General features: G+C 33.1%; 1 protein-coding gene across 1 annotated transcript; it reads right to left on the reverse strand.

Moving 5' to 3' along the window:
* Positions 1–3,597: 3,597 nt before the first annotated feature.
* LOC129224806 (39S ribosomal protein L3, mitochondrial-like) lies at positions 3,598–21,557 on the reverse strand. Its single transcript, XM_054859355.1, has 9 exons — positions 21,388–21,557; positions 19,798–20,019; positions 15,861–15,951; positions 13,073–13,207; positions 10,583–10,682; positions 7,922–7,982; positions 6,563–6,671; positions 4,030–4,107; positions 3,598–3,952 (listed from the first exon to the last, which is right to left on the reverse strand). The coding sequence occupies exons 1-9, from the start codon at positions 21,471–21,473 to the stop codon at positions 3,692–3,694; spliced, it is 1,143 nt and encodes a 380-aa protein (XP_054715330.1). The 5' UTR covers positions 21,474–21,557; the 3' UTR covers positions 3,598–3,691.
* Between the last annotated feature and the right edge of the window lie 688 nt (positions 21,558–22,245).

Here is a 22,245-nt window from a genome sequence, read left to right on the forward strand (position 1 = left end):
TATGAAGTTGTTCAAGCTCTAAGTCCAAAATGGGGTAGATGAATTTGTGAACTTACTTCTTGTGATCATGAGCTGTATGTATTTTAATTAGCCATACTTGAAGGAAGAAAGTGTCAAATATTGTTTTATTTTGAAACTTTATTTTATAGTAATAAGTAAGTGCAAGCAAAAATATTCATGTTAAAAAAAAAAAAAAAAAACTTTTTTAATAAGGAAAATGTTAAGAATCTTATGTCATAGGTTCATAATAGTGTAGGGTAACGGCACCAGTAACAGACATGCTTAAGGACATTGCTCCCAGGTTAACTCAATTTTCTGAACCTTCTAATGTATTTAGTCTTTTAAAACTATTTTCCTTTCATGCCACTATATCTCATCTAACGTTTGACTGCTTCTGGATTAGCCAATTCTTTTTTATTTGCTCAATTAAAAAAAAAAGTCCGAACCCCAGTAACAGACACCGAAAATTCTGATGATACCCAATAACAGATAGGATGAGTAGGGGACTAAATACCCTCTTTCTCTTCAAACTGTGCAAAAATTCTTTATTTTTAGATCTAAAACCTTGTTAAATTCAAATTAACATGAAACTCCGACAGACCTCGTGGTAGCTGTTCATAACCTTCCACCACAGCTTTTTAAATACCAACTGGCTGATAAAATTCACTCTGATGACACCAGATGATTGCACCATATTCATGGGCCACAGCAATATCAGTTTTACCCGTCTAAAATTCTTATTATTAAATTCCAAACTTAAAACTGTCTGTTACTGGTGCCGTTACCCTAGTTCATTCTTTGAATAACAAGACAAATCACCAGAAAAAAAATAACAGCATTTTCCTATTTTTTTAATTCCTGGTAAAGTTTCCACTCAAATTAAACTTCATATTCCTCCCTTCAAATTGATGAAAGATCCATTTAATTCCAGAAAGAAAATACAAAATGTTCTCTTTCCGTTCTTTCTTTTTTCTTCATTGGTTCACCCTGCCCTCCTCCATCGTTTTGGTATATGCTGAAGCACCATAAAAAAAATGAAAATAAAATAAATACTCAACAATCATTTGCACTATATATTAAAATGAAGTGAATTCAGTATGTAGCTTTCGTCAATGTTACATCTAAGAAAAATGGTATTTAGGATTTTATCAGTAGTCTGCTTGATCAAAACTAGCAGAGCTTGGGCGCTCCAAAAGTAATTTTCATTTCTCACTTCTGTGCTCATAATTGACAGGAAGTATGAATTTTAAGTTTTTTCTTACTGAATTACTTTTTTCAAAATTTCTTATTCTTTCACTGAAAATAAGTAGAAAAAAAAATTAGTCGCTCAAATGACGATTTCCCCGCTAAATGCATCCCCAGACAAAGGAGAGAAAAAAACCACTCTGCACCCCTTTAGGAGAAAAATTGAAGGTATGTTGCCATGGGGACAACACAGTGTGGCGACTCTTATCCAATCATTAGAGACTGCTGTTGGCGCTGCTTCAGATTCGAAACTAAGCAAACAGTTCCATGCACAGGGAGATAGATCCCAAGAAGTAAGCGTGGTCTGCCAAATTGTTTTTTTTTTTTTTTTGAGCTAAACTTAAGAAATATGGCTTTCTTTAAAATCTGCTTTCTTGAAAAAAAAAATCAGTCTGGTTTGGCTTTTTTTATTTTGAACAATTATAAACAACCATTTAATAGCTTTTAAAAAGAGGATTTGTTTTGAGTTCCTCATATCTTTTAAACAATTTTATTTGGTCTTTTTTAACTGTGCTTCAGCTTTGTGATGTGTGTTTTTGTCTCCACAATGGTAATAGGCGATGGCATTTGGTCACTGGAGTATGGTTCCAAATGGCCAATAACTTCTTTATCGCAGAATGCTGATCTCAATATGCAGATACTTAATACAGGGTTTTCTACCACCAAAAGCAGTGGCACACTTTCTGAATGAGAATAAAGACGCTTAAAGTACCACATCGCTAGAAGATTCAATTTTGGAGTCAGCGCCACGTAGTCCCCCCCCCCCTGTTGTCATTCATACTTCCTTTGTCTCTCAAAAATTTATTAAATGTACAGATACAGTAGAAGACCGTTATAACGCACACCTTGGGACCAGAGGTATATAGGTCATTTCACAAATTATGAAACAAATATTTAAAAAAAATTTATATATTAGCACTTCAGAATGAGTTTTATCTGCAATGAGTATTAAACACTAACTATACAACTAATCATTCACAAATAAATATGCTTTACAACGAAAAGAAATCTAAATTATCCTGCACTTCTGCCAGCTTCATAGTTTGCATAACAGCTGCATTTTCAAGAGCCATCTGGTATACTCTATTGTGAATACTAATTTTCATTTAAAAGCTTTGATTTAAGCTGGAAGGATGAAAAACTGTTTCAAAATTTAATTTTCCTAACAATTTTTATGTTAGCAAGGCAAAACAAAGGGATTTTTTAAACTTAAAAACCTATTGTTTACTTCTGAAAAGTTGTGCGGTGTATAGAGAATTGCATTATATAGGTCGGCGTTATAAAGATATTCTACTGTATTTCTAAAATGTTGCTTTACATTTGACATTACAAAAGGTTTTTTTTCTTAATATTTTCCTCTTTGCTTAATGAACAAAACTGGCATCTTTTCCACACTCTTAATTTGTTATAGTTCAAGCTGCAACTTTCGGTTCCTACTCCACCATAAAACAACAAAAAAATTTTAAAAAATTGGAAGACTAATTTATTTTATTAAGAAAATTGTCTTAATATGATAAACTAATATTTTTGTGGAGGCACATGCAATTTTAGGTTAATTGTTAATTTTTATGACCTCGGTTATATCTTGTTTTCAGATATATCGCACTTTTTTGTTGTCTCCCGACAAGCGTGATATAACGAGGTGTTACTGTATTAGAAATACATCCCTAGAATATACTTTTTAGAAACAACTCGCTCAACTTGTTTCGATTCTGTAATTGTATATTTCGCTGCGAATGAACAAAGAATATAACTCATTAATAAATGAAAAGTTAAATGCAGTATTTGCTTCTAAAAACTGTAAAATATGGCTTAAACCTCTTTTGCATCCCATAGTATGTTTGTTTATCTACCAAACTATATGAATAACTCATTTTTGCATAACACAGTCCAAATATTGGCCTTGAGGTTCAGAATCTATTTGCCTTAAATTTTTCTATACGTGCAAATATTAGGTTTTTTTTAAACTTTAAAATTGAACGAAAAATTGTTAAATTCAAAAAAAAGAACTGGGAATGAGGCTTCCTAGCAAACATAGAATCAGAATAAGTATTTCCTCAAAAGTTACACAGGAGAGGGGAGGGGTATTACAGACACACATTTTGCTATATCAAAACTCGACTTTCAAGTTTATTTTTTAGAATAAATTTAACAATTTAATTCACCATAGTTTTCACTGATATTTTTAAAAACATCAAGCTTTGCATATCATAAACGTTATTCAGGCTTTCTTCCTTTTATATTCATTTACCGTAAAGTAGAGGTACATTATTATACTAAAGCGAAGTCATTTGACTGGGTGAGAAAAAAAAAAAAGCAAGCAACAAGAGAAGACAACTCAAATACATTAGAAATGCTAAGCTTTATTTAAATCATTTCAGATATCAAACACTGAGCAATAGCTTAGCTGACCAGCAATTGCTTTATATGTTAAAAGCACAAATGTTCAAGATTTTGCTTTGGTTTCCTCTTCTTCTATGATAACTGATGGCTCAGAAAATGTATGCAAGTCTTTATCAAACGTATTTTCCGGCAATGGTTCACTTACATCTTCTGGGTAAAATGTTGGAAAGGGTGGGGGACTTTCTTCTGTATGATGTTTTTTAGTCACGTAAGAATCGTAGATTGTGCAGTAGCTATTAATACCACCAGGAACTCCACTTCCATGCACATAAATCACATTGTATTTTGTATTGATTCTCCAAACCTGGAACATATAAATTTGATTGCATTTTTAAATAATTCAAGGAATAAAATCTTTTTTAAAGAAAAGCACTAATTTACCTTTAGTCCTACATGAAGTCTGTAACGTCCACCCATTAATCCTGGCATTTTTTTTCCTTTCCACACACCTCGACCTCTCTGATTAAAAAAAGCATAATTAGTAATAATTGATTCTAATACATACTTCACAGAATTTATTAGTAATAGCTACATAGCAGGGGTAGGAGTTGTCCTAAAAATCCTAAATTTTGAGTTTTGTCCTAAAATTCCTAAAATTTTCGTTATTTTATTCCCTACTTGCGCAGAAAAATGAAATTCAACCTAAAAATGTAACTTTACATGATGATATGCCTATATTTTAGAATAACATTAATTTGGTAGGCCCTAAAACAGTTTCTCTTAAAAAAGAAAGAGAAAAATCTATGCTGCTGCTGCTTTTTTTTCTGGTGGGGGGAGGGATGCAGTTAACCAAAACATATGCTCAGTATAAAGCTGTTTGTTTTATCTATACTTCTTAACTCTTGCAGTCATTCCTCTTCTGCAAAAAAGATATAAAAATAAAATAGCAAAGAAAATAAAATCAGTTGTGCAGCAAATGTTGCAGAAAAAGAAAAATATGTAAACGAGGGAGGGGGGGATTCCCTCCTCCTTTGAAATAGCAGTTCTATGGTCGAAGGGGGGGGGGATGAAAGATATCATAGCTTATTAAAATAAATATAATGTGTTGAGTTAGAACCCAAATATCAACAAATATATTTAGAGCAAAATTTAAATGGGTTGTCTCTTATAAGAAGTGGGAAGTACTTTTATAGAGCTTATCTTGTGTTATGGTCTGAGCATTACCTTGTTCTTCTAGTACAAAGGGTCAGTTTGCTTTGTGTTTCGTTTAGTGAAGTTGGATTATTTATTTGGACATATAAGTTTTAAATTTAGTCACTGATGTTTTGCTTTAAAAATGTAAATAGTAATTTGTTTTATTAAAATGCTACACAAAACGAAATTCTCTTCCTTGTGGTCGGAAAAAGCAGACAAAAATGGATGCATATATGCGAGATCAGCACATGGTGCCATGCAGAACAGGAGGAATTTAGAGCATTTTGTTCTGTTTGTACATTATTTTTTCAATATTGATAATCAAGGATTTTCATAAGTACTGTCTTATGTTGATGTGGCAAGACATAAGAGGTTTGCAAGTAGCTTGAAAATTCAAGTTCTATTTTAAATTCCATGTTCTTCGTCCTCTACTCAACACAAATTGATTGTGATGAAGCGATTCAAAGCTTTTGTGCGAAATTCACTAAAAAATCAAATTTTGGAAGAAAAGGCTTTCTTAGTTTTAGTTACCCCAAAAAGCAACTATTCCTTTGCATCTTTAAATGATTTATTTGTAATTTACAGGGATATTTTTGATTCTGAGACAGCAAGAAGTATCAAATTATCTGACAAAAGTTACGTACATAATGAATATTTGGACTTGCACCCTACTTTAAATCCCTCCTTATTAAGGATATTTCTTTATCATTCTTTGTAATTCACTTTGAAGAAACAACAAGGCAAGTCAAGAAGCAATTGGACATACATTTATTCTACTGGTATATATTTATACTTCATAATGTGTCACTAAAGATTGAATTTGAAACATCTTATAATCCACTATGAAAATCAAGCTTATTAATTACATTTTAATTAAAAAAACTTTATGTTTATTGTCCTAAAATTTTATCAAAACTGTGACCTAAAATTTTTGAAATCACCACTCCGATCCCTGACATAGCTTTAAATTGATGAACTTGAATGATTCTTATTTATTTGTGTGAAACAAATCACATTCTATATTCATCTATAATTTGAGAATGAAGATATTAACTGCATTTTAGCAGAAACAGGTACATGCAAAGTATCCAAAAAAAAAAAAAGCAAGTGTACCGCGACCTTTGAAAAGATGAACTATGGCCTTGAGCAAGTCCATTTCTTTCCAGGGACAGCAATCAGTAAGAACAGGACTTGTTAGGTGCAGAGTTAGGCTACCATTGCAACCCTTTGATTGGCTAGAAAATCCTACACTGTTTGCTACTTCTTACCTGAATAATATTTTTTGCCAATATTATATTGTTGGGCAAAACACTGCAAACTAAATCTGCAAGTTCTTAAGCCGTCTTTCCTCACCCCTATTTCAACAAATGGAATCGTTCAATCAGTCGGGCAGCGGAGCTCAACTTGCCAGAGGTGGACAGTACATCATGTACAAACTTTAGAGTTATACTTCTTAAACTCAATAGTTTTCTTACATATTTTCAACCTGGATGAATTTTTAGTTAAAATGAAAGTTAAATTGAAGATTTCAGAGCAAGAAATGCACAACTCCACTTTTTGTGGATTTTGTGTTTTACATTAAAATATTATGCATGAAGAAAAATATATCATTCTGTTCACAAATATCTTTCATTCTGTACATTTCCAACTAATATCCTACAAGATATTAAAGTAAAGAATCTATAATAAACTACATTTCAGAAGAAGAAGGATACAGCTGCTATTACCAATATATTATACTCCAAAAATACTTAATTTTTTTGCAATGAAATCAACTTACACCACCGCCGATGCATCCCGGGCGACGATGACTCTTTGTACAACCATGTGTTTTAGGTCCACCCTTGAAACCATATCTCTTCATGACACCTTGAAAACCCTGATACCGTCTACAATTATAAAAACATTCATTAAAAAATACAGAATTAAAATGACAAGCAGACAATAATTATAGTCAAAGAAATAGCAAGGGCAATTTTCCCGTTTGAAAATACTCTGACATCTTTAGAGGAGCAAAATTCCTTTTGGAGAATTGAAAGATATGAAAACTGGAAGACCATAATAGTAATACATTCAGCAAAAAAATCTTGACTTTGTAACGATGAAACCAAAAATAGTGGGAAAAGAAGAGATATGTACTATTTTGATTTTTAACACTTAGAATGTTTGACATTAAGTATCAAAAAGATAAAAACATGCACATGTAATGCTTGAAAAATTCCAATTGATGTTATTTTATAGTTTTCAAGGTGCTAAATGTTTATTTAAAATACATTACCTCTGTAATTTTTTAAATAATGTTCTGAAATAAAAAGAATTAAATACTTTGATTTTTTTTAATATTAAATTTTCATCAGTTATGGTTTAAAAGATCTTGCTATAGCATCCAGAACCGTGAACAATTTCATTTGAAACATACAGTTGGCTCTCTGTTTAACGATGCTCTATTTAACGACAACTTTTCATAGTCCCGGATGTTCCACAGTAGTTTTAAAAGCATTCTATTTAAGGATGCCTTCTACTTAAGGACGTTTTTCCGTGGTCCCTCGAAAGTCGGTAAATAGAGAGCCAACTGTACATCGTGTCCTCGTTTAACCCACAAGACATGTATCTTGGCAACCGTTAGTCCCAAACATATACTTTCAATTGCAAAAATGGTCAAAACAACTGAGTTAAAATATAAAAAGTTTGAAGGAAAAAACAGCATTTTAGTTTGACCATTTTTGCAATTGGAAGCACGGATGTAGAATTAACCATTGGGAAAATAGGGATCTTGTAGTTTAAACAGGAGTGTGCTGTATTTAATTCGTAAAAAAAAGAATGAGTTTAATTTGTTACAGGTTCCACTAGATTCCACTTTTCATTAAAGGCAATGTTAACCATACAACTTTTTGGGTGTAAGTATATTGCAGGTAATAAACTCAGCACTAAGATATTGTGTGTAGAGTGAACATAAAAAGCAAGAAGTATAATGGCATAAAAAAAGACATAGCGAATTCAAAATACAACTGTTATTTTTTCAGTTTGTTATTCAAAATAAAATGCTACTTTCATCAGTGAAAATAAAAGCTTTGTTTTAGATATGGCTAAAATATTGGCAAAAAGTGGGAAAATTAAAGGAATTTATGCATATACTTACGTTATTCCTCGAACATTAACATGATCTCCAACTCTAAAATGATTAGCAAACAGAGGTGTACCTAAAAATGAAAATTTTAAAGGAATATAACAGGCTAGTTATTAGCATATATGAGGCAGTGAGAAGCAAAGGGATGTAAGTGGACATTTTCAAGTTTCGCGTAAAACATGTTTAAAGAGGATGTCGCGTAAAACATCCCAAGTAGGCTTTCATTGAAAAGTTTTTCTAAATCATGCTGTGCAGCAGCTATTATCAGGGCTACTAGCACTGTCTCTTGCCCCAGACAGAGTTGAGGCTCACCACATTTGTACTTGCTATCTCTAATTTTTTAACTTTGTCACTTACATCCCTCTGCTTCTCATGTCATTTATTATATACTTTATTTTAAGATATCCTGGACAAAAAAGAAAGCATAATTAACTGGAAAATACTTTCAGTTTAACATTTAAATTCTAAGCTTTAAAAAAAGAGAAATTGAAACGTCAAACTATTGTTACAGAAAAATGAAGTAGCTTTTAGAGCATAGCTTGATGTTTGAGCTCAAATGAATGTGTGAATCAACTATCTCATAAAATAGCAACAATTTGTACCATAAATTATTACAACACATTATTTCAAAATAGTTTTAAATAATCCCTTTCATATGTTTTCCTTTATAAAATCACAAATCTTTTTAATCTTTTTTTACATAAAAAGAGATTTGTTATTTCAAAATAATACATAAGTAATATTTATTGTAAAATAATCTTTAAAATTGTGAACCTTAAGTATTAAAATCCAACAATCGTACACAATAATATATTCTGTGCAAAAAATTAAGTTAATTTTATTCTTTGAAATTCTGTCTAACAAATTATATATTATGAAAAGTAGAAGTTTTACTTGTTCCAAGCTAAATCTAAACCAAATATTAAAGAAAGAGATAGGGAGAATGCAACAGATAACTAATAAAAAATTGCACTGTAAAGTACACTGGTTATCATAAATTATGGAAAAATCACGAAAATAGCGATAACTTTCTCAAAAATAAGCCAAACCGTGTAAAATTTCAATATGTTGCCGAGTAAGAAGTGCTTAATAAAAGTGCAATATGCAAATTAGTGGCACTGAAATTGGAGTGCTTCTTCTGTGAGGAGCATAAAAAGTCAATGATTGAGAGTAAGCATATAAACTGCGTTGTGATACTGCCATAAGAAATCTGAGATAGCCATTTTGTAATAATGACTTCCAGGCATCAATTGCCAGCAGAGCTATGCTGCCGTGCTAAGCGCAAAAGTGGTATCTGCAGCTGATTTCAAAATGAGAAATTCCCGTTTAAAGTTGTGCGTCTCCATGTATTTGATTCAGATGAAACTTTTTCAGAATTTTTTAAAAAAATTTTCCCGTCGACAAATGACTATGAAACTATTGTATTAGGGTAAAATATGTGACAAGGAACCACCTGGTGACAATAACTCAATTTCGACAAAAAGTGCAGATACGGCATTTGTGCTTAGCACGGCAGTATGATGGAGAGTCATTCGGAGACTAGAGGCAGGTCAAAGTCAAACAGAAGTAGCCAGATGGCTAAATATGAGTCCTTTTGTGGTTCAGACTTTGGAGCTAATTTCAAATGACAGATTCGGCATCCAAGTGGTTCAGCCAAGGACAGCCAATGGCTACCAGGAGCGCCGATGACCAGTTTTTGAGGTTATGTGCATGCAGGAATAAAGCCGCTACTTCAACTCATCTCAGATCCTTGCTGCAGTCACTGGAAGGTTGGTGTCAACGTCAACTGTATGTAGAAGGCTTCATGAAGGAGCTCTGTATGCAAAACGGCCAGCCATTGTGTGCCACTCACGGCTTGACATAGAAGGAACCGTTTAAAGTGGGCACGACAACATATCCACTGGATGCCTGATCAATGGAAGGCTTTTCTCTTTAGGGATGAGTCTAGATTTAGTCTAGGAAGCGACATCTGCGAAAGAGATGGATACGAAAGAAAAAGTGTCTGTGTTTGGGGTGGCATTTCTTTAGGTGGACGTACAGACCTCCATGTCTTTCAAGGGGAATCGTGAATGCTCAAGTTTATAGAGATGACATCCTTGATGCTTATGTGCACCCATATGCCGGGGCAATAGGCGATGCTTTCTTGTTACAGGTCTTGTTATTGCAAGACCACACAGAGCTTGCATCGTAGATGATTATCTTCAACAAGCTACAATTCTCCCCATGGAGTGGCCAGCTCGATCCCCGGACTTGAATCCTGTCAAGCACATTTGGGATGCTTTAGGGAGACGTCTAGCTGCTCTCAACCTGCCCCCTCAGACCCTTGCCGTGCTTGATACTGCTTTGCAAAAGCAATGGCTCCCGCTTCCTGTGGAACTGATAGAATGCATAACTGACAGCATCACACATTGCTGTATTGCTTCTAGAGTGGAACATATTCCATATTTAAGGTACTTTTCCTGTAGCAAGCTGACACTTTCGAATTGTTCATTTTAGGGATGTGTCAATTCCTATACTGACATAATGGTCTGATAATTTCTTTCTATGTTATTTTATATCTTACTATGTGCATATTGTGGGTAAGTTTCATAAAATCTTACATGCAACATTTTGAGTAATCTTCATTTTTGTGATTTTTCCTTAATTTATGATAACCAGTGTATTTGGGCTTACCTGGCTCAATTTTAGCATCAGGGGTTATTCGAAAACGTGTCAATTTTTTCTTAGGCATTACACCTGCTTCAGCAAAAAGGCCATTATATGCTGCTGTAAACTATATTAAAAAGAAAGAATGTCACTATGATGAATAACTCAAAGTCAAAGTAATGATATAAACTCATCTTTTATTTAAAAAATTTGATTTTATCTTCCATAAAAGAATTTTAATTACCAGTAAATTTATAACATCAACCTTGAACAATACGGAGCAAATCTTAGTTTTTCATGATTCATGTGTATGGATTAGATAGGAAATGTAGAAAATACTACACAAAAGTTTGGGAAATTGAAAAAGTAAATAAATTTAAAAAATAAATAAATAAAAAGTTTTTACACATGTATTTCTTTCTTAATTTTTTTTTTGTCACTGTAAGTGAGAGGGCATGTAGCACATCTCAATAATGTATTTAAGGTCAAATCTGTCCATGGGGGGGGGGGGGCTACGATTTTAAAATGAAGCTTGGTTTTTTTCTAATTTCATTCATCCTTTTTCAGTTTACTGTTTTTTCATTTATTGTAAAAATTATATAATGTATTACAAAACTGTAACAAAAGTAAACTGGGTTCACTGTATTTAAGTATTAAAGTATTCTTACAGCATCCTCTAAAGGAACTTGGAATCATATTTACACTTGTTAACTAAGGTTTTACTGGGGAAACATTTTTATTAATTAAACTTTGCACCAAACACATTACAATAAAAAAACAACGTATGCATGAATTTAGAAGGCTAATGTTATTTTAAAGCACTACTGTAACTGAGTAACAATCTTTCAACATATGTTTTCGGTTACACAGCTTACTTGTTATTTCACAAACAGTAGATTATACAAAGAACACTAGAAAAATATACAATGCTATTTTTTTCCAAAGTTCTTTTCTTTTTCTTTCACAAGACCAGTTTTGGGGGAGGGGGGAGGGTGTTTTCTTTGTTGATTTTTTTTATCAGTGCCAAAGTAACACATTCAGAGTGTTAAAATAGTAAACCAAACCCTGTAGCATGACAGCCCTTCAGGGCCAAGGCCTACTGTGCCCAACTCAGTTTTCCTGACCAGGGGGGGGACTCAGGGGAGAGAGAGAGGTGGTTAGATAGAGGTGGTCAGCCTAACGCAGAACCCCCAGTGTTTGGTTCCCAAGCACGCTTGGTTCTCATTTTATCGACCCACTGAAGGGATGAACGGCTGAGACAGCCATGCTCAACTCGGGAATAGAATCCGGGCCTGTAGCATGGAAGCTCGAAGCGCTACCACTGAGCCACTCGGCTTTGGTTAAAGTAGTAATCACTGTCAAAAAAGAAAAAAAGGGACTAAATAAACCAATGCTGAAAAAAGTGATTAATGCAAATTCTTATCATAATACTAGTCTTTTCCCGCTTTTCTAATGGGCTTTTTTCCAATAAATTACAAAAACTTTTGTGAAATTTGTGTAATATGAAAATCAATACTTTTTGGAAATCTCATGTGTTTTGGGAATGGAAGTCGCCATGTTTATTAATAAAGTACATTACCATATTGCATCTACCCCAGAAGACATTTTGACTTCAAATTGTGCCCCAAATCAGCCTATATTTAGTGAGCTGAGAATATAATGTGCCTCATTTAAGGTGCAAGCTGATTCGCAAGAAATTTTTTTTTTTCTGCATCAGGCTATGGAAAATGGCTGCACTTATAATGTCGATAGTGACATTGTTTTGTGTCAGTAGAATATGAGAATGTTATGTGCTTTTAGCAACAATGATAATGGGGAATTTTTTGGATTCCATGACAAATAAGCACTGATATATATTTTTAATTTTTTAATGTAACTGTTCTGTTTTCCAGGGATGCCCACCCCCATAAGAGCAAGTGCACCCCCTATATGTCGCGAAGACTCCCATCCCAAAAGCAAGATCCCACCAGAAAAGTGAAAAATATTCCTCAAATTACCTCCCCCCCCCTAAACTTTCAATGGAGCAGTCTGTGCCATGACCCCCTTCCCCCCCCGTGGCACCTCTGTGTTTTCATTCAATAATGTGTTCCTTAAAGTAGGCACCTTGATTTGTTTCAATCAGTTCCAAGTATCTTTCATAAATTGTAACATTATAAATCGTGGTGCTTCTTGCAGGCCAGAAATACAGCGCATAATTATTACTAATTATTGTGTAAATTTAATAAATGTGAGCCTTCATGATTGTTGTTGAACTGAAAAAACAAGAAAAAACTTGATGTAAAATAGCTTTTCAAATTTTAGAATTTTAATATATTCTCCATGTTACTTTAGAACGACATGAAGTTCTTAAAAGCTCAAATATGTAATCATATCAAAAAAGAAAGGAAAAGTCCTTTCTAAAAGAAAATTTATATAACTTACATATATTTCCTTGGAAAAAATCAAGAAAAAAAAAAGTAATTTGGATATTTTTAAAAACTAGTTAATAACAATTAACAATCAATTGAAATTTTTTACCAGTTGTGGATCGGCATTTTCAGCTCCTACAACTAAACTTCCATACGTCCTGTTTTTATTGCTTGTATTACTATAGTATTTTGATTGTGAGAAAATTTCTGGAGGGTTGTACCTTATAACATGGTTGTCCACTACCTATAAATGTTTAGGAAAAATTTTAGTTTCTATTATTTGCCCAATAAAAAACATAACACAGTTGTCCCAAAATATAAATACAATTTTTACATGTACAGCAAAACCTCTGTAAAAAGACTAACTCTCCTTCCAGCAAAAATCTGTCCTTAAGAGATGTGGTTGCTAATCTCTTAAATAAGGTTACTTTGAAACAGTCAATAATACAATGAACAAGTGCAAAAGTGCACAAAAGACTTAATTATTGCTGACACAACTATTTTATTTATAATGAGGCTGTAATAGCTCCTCAGTAATTGCAGTCCTACTGCATTCCCCTGCATCTTTCATATGGCACCATTATGGGCGGGTTATCGTTGCCACCTCAGAATTTCGACACTCTATTACCCACTAGATGGAGACACCTGTGGCAATTTCTTGGCAGATGAAATTTCAATAGGAATTTGATTTAACTGAGAGTGTCCAAGTCATGAAACACTCATGGGATGTGGCCAAGTTTTTCAGCATTTTAAATTTAACAGATGACTCTGGAAAGTAATGGGACACTGCCATATTTTCTTCTGACATATAAAGGAGGTGCTCTGATGTTTTGGTAAGTCATTCCGTCAGGTCAGCTGTGAGTTGTTCAGTTCTGCTGCTGCCTATATGTCTTTTTTTTAATTCAAAAATTATTAAAACTTGATGTCACCATAGCTGCCAACATATCAACTTTAAGAATGTTACAATGCATGCTGTGGGTGTATTTGTACACTTTTTTAACCAACACACAACAAACCGTTAAATTTAAAAGCATTATATTTTCAAATCGTTACTTGTAAATTAATCAGCACCAAAAAAAAAAAAAAAAAAAAAACTGGAGTCACAAAAGAGGAACATAGGATTACAACAAGCAGTTATTTTCAAAAAGGCAGGTGTGTGCATTTAAAAATTTAAGAATACAAGTGTGCACTTTTAAAATATTGTCTTATGTTTTTCTGTAAGATGCATCATTTAATATTAATCTTTAAAAATATTCTTTTGGAAAAAACTAATAACTTGCTGTATTATCTCACTTTTTTTTTGTAAATTAATGCAGTCAGCTGCTTTTGCTGAAATTACTTTCACTGGGATTTACGCTTTCTTAAGTTGCTGATTTAGCAACATTCAAAAATTTTATTTCAATAACTTATTTAACACAATAGTTTTTTTAGGGGGGGGGGGGGTAAGTTCTTAATGATTAAAATGTTATCCAGGTTATTATCAGACAGAACTGCACAGCTCTGTTCTCGCCTTTCTGACACTACAGAATATTCTTTCGCACACTGCATTGCTGTGAGGTATGGCTAGAACGGAAAGAATAGAAAAAGAAAGCCTTTCATACTTCAATGAACCATTGACATCAACTAATTTCTTCAAAGCAGCCTATTTTTATCCATCCTCGACCTTTTTAGCAGAACATCGGGCAAATCATCTATTTGTATAGAGCGAAATTCACATTGGAGCTTATCTTAGGCTCTTCATCTGCAGTTTCTCTATTCTTCTAAAGCAACATAACAGGAAACTCAAAAAAGCAATACCAGAGATCTCAAACCTAATTATCTTACAATTATGCCATAAGATCTTACAAACTTACAATATCTCCAAAAAATTTACAATGTAAGGCTAAATCTTACAAGTTGGCAGCTATGTGTCACCATTAACTGTGATAAGGATTGAACCATGATTCATTTATGATAAGCATAACTACGAACTATATGTAAACCATTTGCACAAAAATGAGTAGTAAAAAATTATAAAATAACATTGTTATTTTGTAAATGAATTGCAAACAAAGATTTAAAAAAAGTGTTGCAACAATCAAACTATTCTGAGTTCTGATACACTTGTGCATTTCAAGTTATGCTTGATGCTGAGAATCTACAATTGGCTGCAATGACGTAAGGTTTGATAACATAAGTTATACTGTTTGGTGCTCAATGCCATGAAAAGAATTGAGCAAATAACTGCATGTGAAGTTTTCAAAAAGTTAAAATTTTTATAAAAGTTAAAAATTATTCAAAAAAAAAAAAGACAAGTGCACATGAGAATGGCAAAACGACTTTTTTCTTTTCCAGTTCAGTTTAATATGGTAAAATTGAAAGTTTTAAGATTAGAATGTGTTCCTCAATTCAAACAGATAAGAAAGGAGGAGAATGATCAAGGCAAATTATCTCCCACAAGTTTACTGTACAATAAAGAAAAGCTAGGGTTTTGAACTTTTCAAACATGCTTTTCTGGAAAGGCAGAACGATTAACATTTCCCCTTTATTCCCTGTTCTTTTCATATGTTAATATTAAGTATTTAAAGAGGCTTGAGATAGAGACAAATTGCTAGATATTCTAAGGGGTATTAACACCCTTAGCACACCATAATGACAAAGCAAATTCTATATCTGACAGCAACAAAATTAAAAAAAAAAAAAAAAAAAAAGAAAGAAAGAAAGAAAATGTGGCTTCCCCTGTTTTTATTTTGCATATACCTTGGTACAAGCATCCTAACTTTTAACATCTTTTATCCACACAAAATGTTTCACAGACATAATTGATCAAAATGATTTAAATGTATGGTTTAAAGATAAAATGTTTTTTCACTTGACTTAATACAAAAAAAAAAAAAAAAACACACACACACACACACCTGCAAAAGTGTAGTATATACTTTTTCCCCATTTTTTTTCCACATGGGATATGCTCCGATTTTTCTAGCAATGACACCAACTCTTACAGATCTGAACAAAAAGAAACATATAGTTAAGTTAAAATAGTAAAAGGATAACTTTTTTATTCATAAAAATACACAATGAATAATTGACTTTACTTTCTACTTCGTGGAACAAATGAAAAACTTGCATATTTAAAAAAAATCTGTAAAATTAAGTTGCAATTTCTGAATTTTACCTATGCCATATATTCAACACTATGCAAATCTTGATAAATTTAACAGCTTCTTATCAATTCTGCTTCTTGAATCTGATACATTAATTATAATACATTTTTACACAATGAAGAACAATTATTATATGAAGGTTTAAAACATTTTCAAAAAATAGTGTGACTAAAATTGCACAGATAATATTTTTAATAAAAAGTATTTCAGTTAATAAGCTATAAATCAAAATGTTTCAAAATACAGACGCAGAAAACACAAATACAACTTTTTCATTTTAGATGTATTTTTAATGACACACATTTTAGTTCAATAACAGTATAATAACAAATATAAGAACTTTTACCTAATAATCTGGTAATTTATGAAAAAAAATTAAAATATACAAATAAATAAATTTAAAAAAAAAGTAAAATAAAATCAGACCACTAAAATGAGTGGCAATTTATGTTAGAATATCAAAAACAACCAAGCAAAATATTATTAGAAGAGGGTTTCCTTGAAATGCTAAAATATATGCCAGCATTTGTTTAATCTGAAAATGAAGCAATTTGAAAGATTCTACGAGAACAAAATGTAAGTATCCACAGTTTTGCTCTATATCATGCATTTTAAGCAGGTAGAGCATTTAGTTAAGTTAGGTTTAGTTTAGTTTAGTTAAGTAGGTTAAGCACTTAGTACAGAAAACTAACATTCACCCATATTAAAAAACAGCAATATAAATATGTTTCCACTAAATTCTGAAAACAATAAGGCAAGATTATCATTGGACCAAGGGCAATCCAGAAGGGAGGGTTATGAACGCATTTTTTTTTAAAGAGATCAACAACAACCTTACTGCATTTTGAAGAAACTTTGACCTCCTTGACCTCCGCCTTGTGCTCCAAAATTGTATTTTGATACCCACTAATGATGACCCTTTCCAAAACCAGAAGTTAGATTCCCTCTTGTATTGAATAAACTAGTATCAATGCAATTTAAATGAGGTTTGCTAAAAGTGACAGCTAGATATTCAAGGGATGCTATACTCAGCAGCGTAATGACAGCCTGACCTGGTAAAACTTTTTTGGAGGAGGACACCCAAAATGAAGTTGAGAGTTTAGGGAAAAAAACAATTCTGAAAAATTTGATCAATCCTTAATTATAATTAATCTATCAAACTTCAATATAAATAGAGCACAATATTGTGGGAAAGCAGGGGTGCCCACCCCCTAAGGACAAGGGCGCACTCCCTAAATATCACAAAGACCCCCCCAAAATGAAAAATACCCCTCAAAACACCCTCCCCCTAAAATATTAATAGCACAGTCTGTGCCATGGCCCACCCCTACGTCGGCACCCCTGGGGAAAGGGGTGGTTACAGATGCATTTAGGGCTATTTTTTCTAAAGTGCACTTACATTTTCTATATATCTTTTAATTTACGTTTTCATTACACTATCACAGGCTGCTGGTATGTGCGTCCATATGTAAAATTTTAAGGGGTGGGGGGAAGTGGAATCAGATTTTTTTTCCCATGGTTTAGCAGGATATTTACCCCATGGAAACTGATTTCAGTACAGATTAGAGTTATTAAAATTTGATATTTTTAATAACTTATTCATTGATGGCTGGAAAACAAATGTTTTTACATTTTTGCAAAGAAAGAAGTACTAAAAGCAAGGAAGATCTAATTTCTAAGGGGGGAGTGCTTGAGCCTCTACTTGTCCTCCCCCCCCCCTACATGGGCGCCCACGGCTGCTGGCGCACCAAAAAGGTGAGGAGACAAAAGAAGTTTAGAGGTTAGGGTGCGTGGTCCTTGGAGTGGAATAGAAAAATAGCATCAGAAATTTAGACGAATGCCCACCGTAAACTTTTTTTTTCCGTTTCAAAGCTCTAATCTTATGAAATAAAATGGAAAAAGTCCTTTTCTTTGAAATGTTTAGATTTTACTTTTATAAAATAAATCCATCCACCACATAGCCATTTTTCAATTAATCATTAATATTTAATATATATCATATAACCAGGGAGAAGGTCCTATTTCATTAGAAAAAAATTAAAGCAACTAAAGCTCCGAGACCACATAATATTTATCCAAAAATTTTGGTTGAATGTGCAGAGGAATTAGTGAATTTTATTTTAAATGCTTTCAATGCTTCTTATAACTTGGGGACATTGCTAGAGGACTGGAAGCTGGCTAACATAACACCACTCTTCATGAAACGGTCTAAAGTTAATGCAGGATCTAATAGACCTGTAAGTCTGACTTCAGCGGATTTTAAGATTTTTGAAACTTTGAGCAAAATTATGATTATGAATTTCTTAGACACTGTTAGTCTGTTGACTAGTTTGCAGAATGATTTCAGAAAAGGTAAATCGTGTGCTACTAATTTATTGCATTTCTATAACAAGGTTACCTTGGCTTTAGACAACAAAAAGTGTACGGATGTTGTTTAGATTGATTTTCAAAAAGCTTTTGATAAGGTACTGCATGTTGCTCTTCCCAACAAACTAGCTGATATAGGAATAGGAGGAGAAACTTTACTTTGGGTTAGGAATTAGCTGACTGGAAGGAAACAAAGAGTAGTTGTGAGGGGAAATCATTCTAAATGGGTTGTGCAGGGATCAGTTTTAGGTCCTCTTCTGCATATTATTTTTATGAATGATATTGATGAAAATATTTCTGGAAACATAAATTGTTTTGCTGATGATGTAAAAGTTATGGGGATTGTAGAGAATGGGAAACAAGTAAAACAGCTTCAATAGGATTTAGATCATATTATAAGTGGGGCATGGCAGTTAATGTAGGGAAATGTCAAGTGCTACACTTAGGTCATGGAAATAAGCGTACAAATTATCAATTACAGGGTTTGGTCATTAGTCGGGTAGAAAACGTTATAGATCTGGGTATCTTAATAAATCAGGATTTCATGTTTAGTCAACAGAGCAGTATTGCTAGTAACAAAGCCAACAAAATGCTTGGGTTTATCAATAGATCTATTTCAAACAAATCCAAGAAAGTTCTTCTGCCTTTATATAGGAGTTTAGTAAGGCCTCATTTGGAGTATGCTGTTCAGTTTTGGTTGCCTTATCTGAAGAAAAATATTTTTGCATTGGAAAGGGTTCAAAGAAGGGTAACTAAATTAGTAAGGGGACTCTCAGATTTAGATTATGATACCAGACTCAATAGGCTTAACATGTATAGCCTGGAGCAAAGGAGAGTCAGAAGGGGACATGATTCAGTTATTTAAATTTATCAAAATGAAAGATGTAAATGGATTAAATTTTTGCGGGGAAAGCAGGACAAGGGGTCATTGTTTTAAGCTATTTAAATCTCAGGCTAACTTGGAAATCAGGAAAAACTACTACTTTAGCAGGGTCGTGGGCACTTGGAATAGCTTACCGGAAGAGGTGGTAATGAGCAAGGGAGTGGATAGCTTTAAGAGGGCCATTGATCTTCATTGGGGACTTATAAAACGACTAGGACCAGCCTAGCTGGGCCCAGAGCCTGTTGCTGGTCATCACATTTGTCTTTGTATTGTATTTGTATTTGACCCTGAAAAGTGAGGGGGCAAAGCTCCTTTACTTTTAGAAGTACTACCTTTTTGCATAAAACGTTTCAAGTTTTTATTGCTCCGGGCGATATCTATGTGAAGAATGTCACTGGCTATATACTAAAAGACTAATTTTATGATATATGATCTTACTCTGGTGTCCATTTAGCTCTCTCTACTTCTTGATTTTCTTTCAAAGGGCTTTCGCCTGGTTTCAAAAATCTTTCCTCAATGACATCTTGAAGGAACGCTTTATTTTCTTCAGTTAGTTTATCATCAGTGAGAGCCCTTCTTCTGGGTACCCAATAATTATCATGAACTTTTATCTTCCGAATTCCATGTTTTTCTCTTGTAGGCAATACAATATTGGTAGATCTGAAATTAAAAATAAAAAATAAAATGATAATAAAAGCAGGGGAACTAAACCGGCTACTAAGATTCGGAGAGGTCTAATTTTTTTTTATTTCAATTTTCAGTATTTACAAAATATATGCAACTTTTTAATGCAAAAATAATTCAAAATATATCTAGAGAATATTTTTGCAATTTATGAGGTTTTATCAATAAACTATTGGACATTAAATATAATTATTGTTGAATGGAAGTTTGCTGCAATATATTTTACAAACACATAAATATGTTTGTTTTAGAAAAACTTTAGAAAATGTCTTAACTGAATGCATAAATTTAGTGAACGGTATGGCGATATAAGTAAACATTCAAACATTATTTAAAAACTGCCATTAGGAAGCCAACATTAGGGATCTATTTTACAATGATCTTTCAAAATAACAGAATAAAGTCCCTACATACAATATAACAAGTTGCTTTGTGTCTGTGTGTTTGCTGCTTACGTTTTATCATTACGTTGGTTGCTTATCTTTTGGGCAAAGTAGGAAAAAAAAAGTGGAGTAGAAATTTTCTACATATCTTTACATATTGATCTCTGTATCAATCAGTGGTCGCCAACCTTTTCTTTACTGAGGGTCACACCTCACATTTAGATTTGGTCTTAATTAGTAACAAAAGAAGTGCAGGAGCTCAATAGCCATCAGAACTAATTTTTACATGCTGTAAATAACCTGCATTTCCTCTAAAATCTTATAATTCTCATAACATTGAAAATAAATGTGAAAGTTCCCATCCAAATTAAGGCCTTCATACAATAAGAGTATGAAGGCCTTCCACATGATATTATATGTGAGATGTAATAAGTTATACATATAAGACAAAATCTTTAAATTATGTAAACAATCGGAACCAGAGTAAAAACATTTTTGCAATTTTAGATCGACACTTTGAACAAAACGCATGAAAAGGAATTTTGTCACATTTCTGACTGTTCTTCAAAGATAAAAATTACACTACTACATTAAACAACAGTAAAAGTTGCATTAAAATGTAGAATAATCCTAAACCTAAATTAAACAATGGGTAGGTATATTTCAATAATTAGAAGTTTTGCGAGGTCTGCAAGTTGTGAGAAATAACTGTACCGGGCTAAAATACTTCTATCATCGTTGCATTTTAACATCAGCAAGAACGAAATTCTTAGTATACAGTCGTTAGCATTCAAGCATTTGGTGACGATTAAAAAATTTAGGGAGACTCCCAATTATCGAAATCTCCCCTGTAGAATACTAAAAGCTCCATTATAATCAATATTCTCGACGAACGACCACGTTACCGTAACCTAGCCATCAACACAACAGACTCAAGTGGTTCGTAACGACTGTTACTCACAAAATTTTTACAGCATTTTCTCTGTTGTTTCGAAGAAAAAGTGTTAAATTTGTAACATTATACAACGCTCGAGTGCAATTAAACATTTTTAACTACCAACAAACACACTTAAAAGAACATGCTCCTTCGCATTTAACGAAAAACAAAAACTTGTTGCCCTTGTCGTAAACAAGTGTAACGGTTGCAGTTAAGAATCTTTCAGACAGTAAGTTTGGGTGCGTTCGACGAACCTCACCGGTTAACCAGTAAGTAACTGGTTACTTACCGCAGCGTTCTATGATCAACCGGTTACCTCACTGGTTACCATTCTAAGCAGTTGATTGGTTGATTGGAGCACGTGATCATTAGTTGTCACGTGATTAACTAACCGGTCGCTCTCGGTCGTGCTCATCGAACGCAACCTTTATTGCAGTACCAAAAAAAATATGTTCGAATAGAATAACTGATAAACCATCGAAAACCGGTGAGTAACCAGGCATGTTTTAATAGAACTACTAATGGAGAAAAAGCCGTTAAAAATATCCATTGAGCTATATACATAAGTTAGTATATAGCTCAATGATGGACACTCACCACACTAACCATTGACGTCATCAAATTAACCGACCGGAGCAAAAGCTTGCTTTGGGCAAACATCAGTGTGCACAAACAATAAATTCACAATTGAAGTCAATAAATGTCTTTTGAAACTCAGTAAAAAATCGAAAATTTAGTTTCCCTCTGGATCAAACATGTTCTTTTTTTTTGCTATGCCTGATAACATAGTTGATACGCAAATGCACTCGAATAGGGAAAGCACGCTATTATTAATTTTTAAACAAGTTTTTAAAAGCAGAAATGCAAAAATGTTAAGTTCCT

The sequence above is a fragment of the Uloborus diversus genome, chromosome 1 (genome assembly GCF_026930045.1).
Source record: "Uloborus diversus isolate 005 chromosome 1, Udiv.v.3.1, whole genome shotgun sequence".
Taxonomy (NCBI): domain Eukaryota; kingdom Metazoa; phylum Arthropoda; class Arachnida; order Araneae; family Uloboridae; genus Uloborus; species Uloborus diversus.

Coding starts and splice junctions, on each gene's coding strand:
- LOC129224806 (XM_054859355.1), bottom strand. CDS start 21,473: ATGTTTAATTGCACTCGAGCGTTGTATAATGTTACAAATTTAACACTT. Junction 20,020..21,387: donor GAAAATGCTGTAAAAATTTT/GTGAGTAACAGT, acceptor TTTTAATTTCAG/ATCTACCAATATTGTATTGC. Junction 15,952..19,797: donor AGAGCTAAATGGACACCAGA/GTAAGATCATAT, acceptor CTTTTTGTTCAG/ATCTGTAAGAGTTGGTGTCA.